This window comes from Ictalurus furcatus, chromosome 6, assembly GCF_023375685.1.
Source record: "Ictalurus furcatus strain D&B chromosome 6, Billie_1.0, whole genome shotgun sequence".
NCBI classification, from domain to species: Eukaryota; Metazoa; Chordata; class Actinopteri; order Siluriformes; family Ictaluridae; genus Ictalurus; species Ictalurus furcatus.
The window spans coordinates 31,864,097-31,875,604 of NC_071260.1; the positions used below are offsets into that span (position 1 = coordinate 31,864,097).

Below are 11,508 nucleotides of genomic sequence, written 5' to 3' on the forward strand. Positions count from 1 at the left end.
ATCAGTACTATGATGACTAATGTACTATACTTTAAAAAGATTCTCTGCTGAGAATTAACTATTTAAGTTCCATGGATAATTAAAATAATTTGGTGTACTATTTGTTGTAAACGTACCAGTTTGGTCCAGTATTTTGAAAGGTGCCCGTAGTTCTGGATTCAACTGTATAATATAGTCCTAGCAGTAAAATAACAGAAATAAATTTAAAAAGAAAAGAATAGCTTCGAGCTAAATTTGAAAATGATCTGGAACTGTCTTTATCAATTGTTTCCTCTCACCTCTAGTTTCATTTCAAGTCAGTTCTGCAACGTCAAACCTCAAACTGCATAAAGATCCCTGTGTGTGCATGGCAACTGTGCATGTAGTGTGAAAAGTGTGGGAGATATCAGCACCTAGGGTACTTTAAGGGGAGGGTCTCTGATTGAACGTGTAACAGAAAAGAAGACTCATGCTGCACAGTTCTGTCAGTGTGGCGTACTACAGACATGTTCTTCAGCAGCGCTCTCCTTGTACTTTCTGTCCTCTCCTTGTGTGGTAATGTATACTATATTAGAAATTTCTACATTTCATATATATATACAATTTAAAAAAAAAGAATTGTTGCTTTTTAATGGTTTAAAACCATGTTTCTTTTCTCAGGGGGAATGAAGAGTGGTATTATTGGAGGAAATGAAGTGAAACTACACTCCCGACCCTACATGGCGTCTGTTCAGATTAACAAAGCACACATGTGTGGTGGTTTTCTTATCAGAAAAGATTATGTGCTCACTGCAGCCCACTGTGTTGAGTATGTTTTTGTGCTTTTGTACATGTATAAAGACGGTGCTAGCATTGTCAGTGTGTAGTCACATAATATAGTAAATAAATATAGTAAAATCTGATTAAGTGCTTTGTGTGTGACGCTAGCAACATTGATTACTCTGGAAAGGACAAGCTGGAAGTGTTACTCGGAGCTCACAACATCAATCGAAAGGAGTCCCAGCAGCAGAGAATTCAAGTACAGAAATACATCCTGCATCCCTGTTACAAGCGGCACGAACGTCCAAATGATATCATGCTACTGAAGGTACTTCTTTCTACTTTCACAATGTTTGCTTCTGGTCATTTAGTGCAAACCAGCTCTCATCTCAAACACCACCTCAACTAATCTGTTTCAGCTGAAGTCCAAAGCTAAAGAGAACAAGTCTGTGAAGGTTCTCGCTCTTCCGAAGAAGAACGAGAACCTTCCAGCCCGTCAGGAATGTTCAATAGCTGGCTGGGGAAAGACCAAACAGAACAGCGCCGAGTCGAGTGTCCTACGAGAGGTCAATCTCAAACTGCAGAATACCTCTCAGTGCAAGACACTTTGGCAGAACTATTTTGACACAGACAACATGATCTGCACTGTGTCTGATGGGAAAAAAGCTTTTTGTCAGGTAATGCAGTGTAGTATTTGATAAATACGATCGATCTCCAAACAAAAATTATGTACAAGTAAGGAATAAATGATATGCTGTGCTGTTAAAGGAAAATAATCAGTGACAGAGTAGCATGATGTGGCGTCATTATGACCTTGAAGTCAACCCAAGGTATTTTATTCCTCTTAGCGATTTGCCAACGATTGCATTTTATAGTTACATTTAATATTGTTATATGTCAGCAAATCAACTTATTACTCACTTTATAACAGCTATAAACAGTCCTGAAAAATCTGTTCATTATTGATCTTATATTATGTGTCCTTGTGAATTAGCTGTTAGTACTGAAATAATAAAGTACTGGCACGAGTGCATTAAAATAAACCTTGAGGTGATTTGCCTTCAGGGCAGTTGGCACGACTATCAGAGCTGTGCTGTTTTAGAAAATTAACAAGTTTCGATATGAGTATTCAACAATGCTGTGGTATAAAGTCATTTACGATCAAACTCTGCTTTTTAGAGCATCCTAGTGTTAAAGCACAAATAATCATTAGTGTCATTTTACTCTCGTGTTCTCTCTGCAGGGTGATTCGGGGAGTCCTCTTATCTGTGGTAATGAACCACAAGGAATAGCTGCATATACCTACCCTAATAACTGCTTAAACCGCACGTATCCAGAGGTGTATATGAAGATCTCTTACTTTCTTCCATGGATTAAGCAAGTTATACACTAGAAAGTGAAAACAACGGAAGTAACCAAAATCCAATAAAATATACATTGCATATATGAAATCTGTGTCTTTTCTTCTATCGTATAAATATCACACAGGCATGTATGTTATAAAGTAAAAAACGAAACTCCAACAGGTTTAAACCAGAATAAAAAATGCATAACTGTGCAGTCTCACACACACTATAGTGTACCACAGGTCTGATGCAGCAACTTAGTGGTAGTTGGTTTGAACACACAAAAAAAGCCACAAGTCTTCATTTATGCACGTTACTACATCTCAGTCACGCATTAAATACCACGTGTCACGTACTGTACACATCTCACATCAGCCTCTTATGTTATAAAGTAAAAAAGAAAAGCAAATATCTTAGACGTCGCAATAAATTATTGCTATACAGAAAGGTTTAAACATAAATAAAATGATGCAAAACTAAACTGTGCAATTTCCAATCTGATGCTAAGACGTAGTGTAGTGGTGGGTTTGATAGTCGGGAACAGGAAAAAGAAAAAAACCCACATGCCTTTGTGATGTTTGTACACACTCAGTCACACAGACAGAAAATGTGTCAGGTCAAAAAATAAATAAATAAAATGAGACGAAACATACAAGCAAGAGCTATGAGTTATTTTTATAGTTGTATAAAAAGCTAAAAAGCCACAGATTGAGGTCGTGACTCTGTACAGAGTGAAACACTGCGTGTGTAAATGAAGACTGGACTCGACTCTCTGCAGAAACAGCTCTTCTCTATACACTGAGACATCGGAGTGACATCAGACCAGTGTATAAAAAATTATTATAATAATCTTGTGCAATAAACACAGAATTATCTACCCAGCTTTAAGATTATTATTTTTTAAAATAATAATAATAATCCAGAAACACAGGATGTTCAATAAGACTATTGAGTATATCATCATTGAGTTTAGCTTAAATCTAAGCGCCCACAAGGTTTCTATACTTTGTCCCTGTAGGTACAGCCTTACAGAGTCTTTTCTTATCAGAGACGGGTTCATTTTTTAGCGTGTGTGGTCAGTCTTGTGTCCGATTGTTGAAACCTTATAAATAAAAAACCCTGCTTTCTGTGTTGAGTACACAGACCCTCAGTGTAGTGCGGAGCATGCGTTAACACACACAAAGCCAGAGAGAAACCTTTCAGTGGAAGGTCATCGCTTAAAGCGATGGTAGGCATTCAGCTTCTTTTGACCTGATGCACTTTGCGTTTCAAAAAAATATCACATCGAGTTTCCAATCGCACAGGGGACACACACCATACCTCGATCACCTCCTCACGCCCACATCAGTGCTGTCAGTAACTGACCTGAATTAGTAAAGCTGGTCAAATGAATAAATAAGTTTCCAGTGGCGCGCGTACGCTTTATTACAAGACCCTAAAAATACCTGTTTTGTGTGGGTGTGTGATGCAAGTTTAAAGTCTGTTGTGTTGTGTAAAGGAAAGACTGACAAGCTGCTGTAAAAGGTTCTAACAGTGTTTATAAAGGTGAAATGTTGTTCCACGCCTCGGTCGGCTCTCTTACCCAATCAATTTCCTGTCAGATTTATTCAGAAAGTGATGAGGAAATGAGGTAATAACGCTGCAATTCTGAATGCTAAATTTGTGAGACACATTTTATTTATTCAGCTAATTCACGTCAACATTACACACAAGTCTGCTAATACAGAAAATAAACAGATTTGTACTCTAAAACTGCATACATTACAAAGAACTATAATAATAAGCATTTCATGAAAGCTAAATCAGTGATTAGCATTAGCTGACAGATGCAGAGGAAGTATTTTCTTTAAGAAATGAAAGAAATGTCACAGCAAACTAGTGACTGCAATTCCAAGAATGTCCCACGAACTACAAACATGGTCAACGAATACAACGCTTAATGGAACACACAGACACGTCACTGTCTCCTGAGGACTAATCACACACACCTGTTCCCAATCAACACACTACTTAAGAGACTGCTTACGCATAAGGTCTTCGTGAAGTAACACGTTCAGTTGCCATAGTTTCTGTATCGTACCAAGCCAGTCCATTGTTTTTGTCTCTTCTGATTCTGATTCTGCTTCTGATTCTGCTTTGCCTTTGGTGTTGATTTCTACCTCACTTGCTCGAGCCTGTTTACCTGATCGCCTGACCACTGCCTGTCTTTGTTTATGTCTTCTACCTTGCCCTCTGGATATTATAATCTTCATTAAAGCACTTACCTGCACTCGCATCTGTCCTAACCTCTATTACCTCCATTACGTGACAATAAAGTGTGTTATGTGGCATTTAAAGGGTGAATAAAGAAATAGTACCTGAATGTTTGTGAATTCATTATGAATGAATGAAGTAAGCTGTAAAAGTAAAATGAGGCAACACAAGCTCATACATTTGTCACATTTTACACATCCACCAGGAAGAAGATCACAGGTGCATGTGGAAAATATTTAAGGACACCTCAACTGAGTCTTATTCTATCATTTTATTCTCACAATATCACAGTAATGGAAACATAAGATGTCTTTTACTGGTCAGTTTAGTGGTGTTACTTCACAAACGTTCTCTTATACGTACCTCTTGAACACAGATATAGAGACGGCGAGTTTGATAATCACGTAGGACTTAAACCACAAGTCTCTGTGGTGTTTTCACACACTCGGGTGTAGTGAAAGCACTTGAAGTTGAAGTGCTTCCTGTCTGTCAAGCCAGACGTCAACAAACAAGAACAGGACAGGATGAGAAATTTCTTAGATCACAAGAAATGAAATAGACATCACAATAAAATGTGACAGACAGCTTTTTGTATTTCTTTCTTTATTTATTTTTTAGCAGGAATCTCTTATAGGCGAAACAAAACAGTACAGTTTTGTGGTGATCAAGCTGACGAATCTGTTCAGATTAAAATCCTGCACATGTAACTGCAGGCTGCTGTACAGGTTACAGATTCACAATATCACACAACGAAACAGAACACACACTCACCTGACTCAGGTCTCTGCTGAAGTATCACTTCTTTATCATCTGAGACATCAGAACGACACGTCACATCATCAGCGATATCATTGGCTATGAATTTATACTGCTTTGAACTTATTTTCTTCCCTCGTATACTTTCTGAAATGAATTCATTTTACCATTATTGAGTCACCTAGCAGACTGACTCCCCCTGTCTTAAAGCCTTCAGACATGAAGACACTGTTAAAAGAAGCTGTCGTGCTGGCAAACAGATCCAAAACGTGAAGCAAAAGACATAATCAGGGACAGGCGAATAGTCAAGAAATCAGCAAAGAACAATTCAATTCAATTCAATTTTATCCGTATAGCGCTTTTAACAACGGACGCTGTCTCAAAGCAGCTTTACAGAAACATATAAACACAGGATTGAGATTTTAAGTGTGTGAGTTTATCCCTATTGGGCGAGACAGTGGTGACGGTGGTGAGGAAAAACTCCCTGAGATGATACGAGGAAGAAACCTTGAGAGGAACCGACTCAGAAGGGAACCCGTCCTCATCTGGGGAATGACGGAAAGTGTGAAAGTAAAAGAAAGTTCATTATGGTTTTTATATGAAGTCTGTTTGTTGAACTAGTCCACTGTTCACTAAAGGAGACCTGAGCGTAAAACTGTATGAGGTAATTGCAGTCCCAAGGCCATCGCTGCAACCGTAAACAACACATCCAAAATTCCAAAAACCAGGTAGCAGTGTGAGATCAAGATTTTGCAAAACTCTGGTTAATTAAAGAACATGCTTACAAACAAGATTACAAACTCGTTCAACATGCACACATTTCATGAAACCAACCTCAGTTTGGCCCAATATTTGGAAAACTAAAGCGAAATTTCAATATTATCTGCAACTGTTTTCCTAACAAAAGATATCTTCATCACTTCTTTCCATTTCCAGTCATTTCTGCCACCTGAAACGCTCCTAAAGATCCCCTAAGTGTGAGTAGTAACTGAACTGTGCATACACTGTGCACCGTGTGAGGAGAAAAGTGTAGCAGATCTCAAAGCCCTTAAAGGGGAGGTGCTCTGATTGGAAGTTTGTTTAAATAACAGAAAAGAAGACTCATGCTGCACAGTTCTGTCAGTGTGGCGTACTACAGACATGTTCTTCAGCAGCGCTCTCCTTGTACTTTCTGTCCTCTCCTTGTGTGGTAATGTATACTGTATTCTCTATTTCAAACCTATATATGCTATTTAAAAACTAATTGTTGCTTTTTCATGGTTTATAATGAAATATTTCACTGATTGAAACATTACAACATTCTCAACATTGTGTCCTATTTAAAATGTTATAAGTATCGCTCTTTAACGATATTGTTTGTTTTCTCAGGGGGAATGAAGAGTGGTATTATTGGAGGAAATGAAGTGAAACCACACTCCCGACCCTACATGGCGTCTGTTCAGATTAACAATAAACACAACTGTGGTGGTTGTCTTATCAGAAATGATTATGTGCTCACTGCAGCCCACTGTGTTGCGTATGTATTTGTGGTTTTGTACATGTATAAAGACGGTGCTAGCATTGTCAGTGTGTAGTCATATAATATAGTAAATAAATATAGTAAAATCTGATTAAGTGCTTTGTGTGTGACGCTAGCAACATTGATCACTCTGGAAAGGACAAGCTGGAAGTGTTACTCGGAGCTCACAACATCAATCGAAAGGAGTCCCAGCAGCAGAGAATTCAAGTACAGCAATTCATCCCGCATCCCAGTTACAAGCAGCATGATGGTCCAAATGATATCGTGCTACTGAAGGTACTTCTTTCTACTTTCACGATGTTTGTTTTTGGTCATTCCATGCAAACCAGCTATCACCTCAAACACTACCTCAACTAATCCGTTACAGCTATTGAGTGTTGCCAAGCTGAACAAGTTTGTGAAGGTTATCGCTCTTCCTGAGAAGAATGAGAACCTTCCAGACCATCAGGAATGTTCAATAGCTGGCTGGGGAAGGACAGCACAGAACAGCAGCGTATCGAGTGTCCTACGAGAGGTCAAACTCCAACTGCAGAATAACTCTCAGTGCAAGAAACTTTGGAAGAACAAGTTTGACACAGACAGCATGATCTGCACTGTGTCTGATGGGAAAAAAACTCCTTGTAAGGTAATGCAGTGTAGTATTTAAAAAGGACGATTAATCTCCAAACATAAATTATGTACAAGTAAGGAATGAATTATTATGTGCTGTACTGTTAGACTCTGTAAGGAAAATAATTAATGACAGAGTGGTGTGATTACAACCTCCACGTTGATTATTTTCCAGTTACAGCACACCCGGTGTGTTTTATTTCACTTATACCGCAGCAATTTGCCAACAATTCCAGTTTTTTCATTCTTAAAGAATGAAAAATTATTTTATCCATTTGTTGTTACATTTAATGTTGTGGAACATCCAACATGTATGTTAGTTCATCATACAGTATCACTTACATTATATGTTTATAAAAAAAAAAAATTCAAAATTCAAAAATCAACATCTTCTGATTAATTGGATTTGAAAATTGAACAGCACTTGGTTTAAAGATGTTTACGATCCAACTAAGACAAATCATTAGTGTCATTTTACTGTCTTGTTCTCACTGCAGGGTGATTCAGGGAGTCCTCTTATCTGTGGAAATATACCACAGGGAATAGCTGCCTTTGGGAAGCTTGATGACTGCTTAAGCCGCACGCATCCAGTGGTTTATATGAAGATCTCCTACTTTCTTCCATGGATTAAAAAAGTTATTCCCTAGAAAGTGAACACAATGGAAGTAAACAAAATCCAATAAAATATACATTGAATGCATGAAATAGTGTCTTCTTTTCTATAATATATATTCTACATTATATTCTATTGTCTCACACGGGCATTTATGTTTAGAAAGTGAGAAAAAAATGAAGAAAGAAAATCAAATATGCTTTGGTTGGTAGAAGAAACCTATCTAACCGAGCTGTCATATTAAATTATTGCTACTGGGAAACAATATAATAAAAAACAAAATAATAAAAAACTAAATTATGCAGGTTCATCCACATGATAGTGTATCACAAGTCTGATGCAAGTAATGTAGTGGTGGTTGGTTGGATACTCCGGAACAGGAGAAAACTGCACAAGCTTCTATAATGTTTTTTTTTTTGGGGGGGGGGGGGGGGGGTTCTTACCGTTGCAGTTAGTTTTAAGTTCAGCACAGTGTTCATGATTGACAGATTGAGTTCATGATTCTGTCGAGAGTAAAACACTGTGTGAGGCTGGATTCAGCTCTCTGAAGTAATATCTATTCTCGGTGTAACATTATGAACAATAAGCAAAAGTGAGAGACCATGGATCTTTCTAGTACCCTAAACATTCCATATGGGACCTGCTGAATAAGGTTCTTACCTTTTAGAAATGGCTCTATAAGGCACCATATACCATATTAGATACGAGCTAATCTGCTGAAGACGAAGTCATAGGATGTTATGTTTACATTTATACCATAGTAGTTAAATCATACACTTTCTGTCAAACTGTCAATCAAAGTAGTGTGCTGATTTATGACCCTTTGTGTTCCCCTGACCAACAGGTCTGTAGGTACACCTAATTTATGACCAGGGGTGAGGTTTAACCCTATCGACTGTATCAGTGGGTCATTTTGGCACCTGTATGTCTGGGTTGTGTTCTTCCTTTCCTGGGGTGGGGGTTTTGTGTATTGTCCAAGAAATGTCCCTCCATCCATCCATCTTCTACCGCTTACTCCTTCTTCAGGGTCACGGGGAAACCTGGAGCCTATCCCAGGGAGCATCGGGCACAATCGGTACACCCTGGACAGGGTGCCAGTCCATCGCAGGGCACAATCACATACACATTCACACACCCATTCATACACTACGGACACTTTAGCCAATCGGCCTACCATTCATGTCTTTGGAGATTCATGTCTCCCCGCAGCACGCAAACCCAGAACACGCAAACCCAGCGGGAACCGAACCCCGGACCCTGGAGGTGTGAGGCGAACGTGCTAACCACTAAGCCACTGTGCGCCCCAACAAACGTGTTTATGTTAATGAGACTGTTGTGAAACGAGTTTCTCCCAGTATTAATCACACACAAATGTATACCTTTTTGTGGAATAAGAGAATGTTTGTTTTCTGAAATTCCTTTTTGTGTTATTGTTTTATTTTGAAGCTTAAGGATGGTTTAGGTGAAATACGTCTGACGTAAGAAAAAGAGTATCAGATGGTTAATATTGGGTATCCGTGTGTTACTATGTGTGGGATTTCATTTTGTGTAACTACATTGTTAGAAAAGCATGATGGCTGAATGTGAATATATATGAGCAGAATGTTTGCTTGTGAAATAAATGAAAACAACTGGTGATTACGTGTTTGGGAGAACGGCGTGACTTTGAATAAACATTTACTGAAATTAAACCCCTGAAACAGATAAACCATCCATATGGCCAAAGAAATTTACAAAATGTTTTTACATACCTTCTAAACATAAACCTTTAGGAGGGAAAACGTTTAAAAGTGCTGTTTAAAAGAATCGTGCGTTTTGTTCCCACTATAAACAAGTTTTTGTAAAATGGTTCGCCAACGAGGATACTCACACAGAACTGTCGCTAAATACATACGATTTTGTCTATGCTTTGACATCCCATGTCCCCACTGGCTGACAGTCAAGTCGTGTAAATTCATGACCTCTGTAACACTGTTTGATCTGAATGTGTGATCTTTCTTGGAAGTTGTCTGTCTGTGCGTGAGAGAGACGTGTGATTTCTGGTGTTTTTGCTGACCAGATGCTTACAAATGTGTTTATGTTAACGAATTAAGGAGAGAGTCGTGCGTCTCAGTGCTTAAATAATGGTTAAGACGTTGTAGTTAAAACACAGAAGAATCTCTGCAACTTTCTGTTACATTGTCTGCTCCGAGAAATCCTAATACCCCTAGAAGAACGCTGTGAATTTAACCAACAAGAGGACCTGTTGAATTTCTTTTCAACTAAGGTGCTGGTGGAGCGCATGGTGAAAATCCATGTTCCTACATTCATACATTATGCTAGATGCCAGACTCTCCTAGGTTGAAGGTTCTTCGTAAAAAATAATAATAAAATGAATAAATAAAAAAACTGAATGTGAAAATGAATCAAGACAGATCCAAATAAACAATAAAGTTCCAATGAACAGTAAATCTACACGTCCTCTTCCTCTAACTTGTTCAGTACTTGTAATACAGATTAAATACGTGTGGGCAGATGATGTAAACTATGGAACTGATCCAATGTTATTTGGGAACAAAGAGCAAGCTGAATTTTCTCAACATAAATGTTGTGTGTAATTTGTTATCAGATTGTCTAGATGTACATCACACATGTGATGAAGGAGATTTCCTCTCCCGTGCTGTAATGATGGCTGGAAACTAAGACCTAATGGCATATACTGCAGAAAGGTCATATAGAACATAGAGAAATCTCATTGGGAATTAAGTTAGCTTTCATGTTGCCTTTTATTCTGATCACAACCAGACACTTATATTGTTTGTGAGTTTAGTCTTTGTTTAGACAAAATTTTTGACGCTGAAGAAGTAAAATTCTAAGGAACCCTTAACCTTCAGACTAATGATTTGCAATGTCTGAACACGATGCTTGAAAAGAAACATGTATAACGAACTTGAAAAGGTAGAAAGGGGTTCTATGAATTAGTTAATGGGTATTTCTATCTCTTTATATCGCTGTTAAAGTAGTGTTTAAACAGATACATAGCAGAAAAAAATTTATATAGACAGTTTTTATTTTGTACATGCGTACCAACTTAATCTTCATCTATCATCAATCCCCGTTAACCAAATCTGTCACCACCTAATAAAACAGTTTAAGTCACTAACCAAAGTAAGTATACAAACTGAAGCTACGATAAAAGAACAAAAACAATGAACCTTTCGTAAAGAAATTCCTAAATCCTCTGACCAAGTATACGGCTGTGCCATCTGTCTATTAAATAAATGCCAGTCCTTCAGGCTGAAAAAGAAGGATCAAAATATTCTGCAGTAGTTTGGCACTGTGACTCAAAAAGTTGTCTTTCATCTGACATCTGAACGCTAACTACTGTCCCAACTGCCGTATAATACTGACAATGCTCTTACACTTGAGAGGGTGATTGGAAGACCTTGTTAAATAATATTATTATGTTTTTTCCTTATAATGTCTTATATTTGATAAAATATATTCTTATACGTCTCATATTACTTTTTGCCTTTTCTTATACGCTGATACGGGAGAAGACGTGCAATGGGTAATGGTGGTGTGAAAGTGATCCTGCACAAGGACATGTCTTTGTAACTGTAAGTGACGAGTCAACTTAATCCTTCACATGGTATTAATAAGGTGCCATAACTTTCTGCTACTCTATGGATCAC

General features: G+C 38.0%; 2 protein-coding genes across 2 annotated transcripts; both read left to right on the forward strand.

Moving 5' to 3' along the window:
* LOC128609393 (granzyme B(G,H)-like) lies at window positions 1-2,286 on the forward strand. Its single transcript, XM_053627929.1, has 5 exons — window positions 1-534; window positions 640-787; window positions 907-1,066; window positions 1,158-1,415; window positions 1,982-2,286. The coding sequence occupies exons 1-5, from the start codon at window positions 486-488 to the stop codon at window positions 2,129-2,131; spliced, it is 765 nt and encodes a 254-aa protein (XP_053483904.1). The 5' UTR covers window positions 1-485; the 3' UTR covers window positions 2,132-2,286.
* Window positions 2,287-5,952: 3,666 nt separating this feature from the next.
* Window positions 5,953-8,101, forward strand: LOC128609215 (granzyme B(G,H)). The gene is made up of 5 exons (XM_053627691.1): window positions 5,953-6,282; window positions 6,462-6,609; window positions 6,729-6,888; window positions 6,980-7,237; window positions 7,719-8,101. Exons 1-5 carry the CDS (start codon window positions 6,234-6,236, stop codon window positions 7,866-7,868), a joined length of 765 nt encoding a protein of 254 aa, XP_053483666.1. The 5' UTR covers window positions 5,953-6,233; the 3' UTR covers window positions 7,869-8,101.
* The last annotated feature ends 3,407 nt before the right edge of the window (window positions 8,102-11,508 follow it).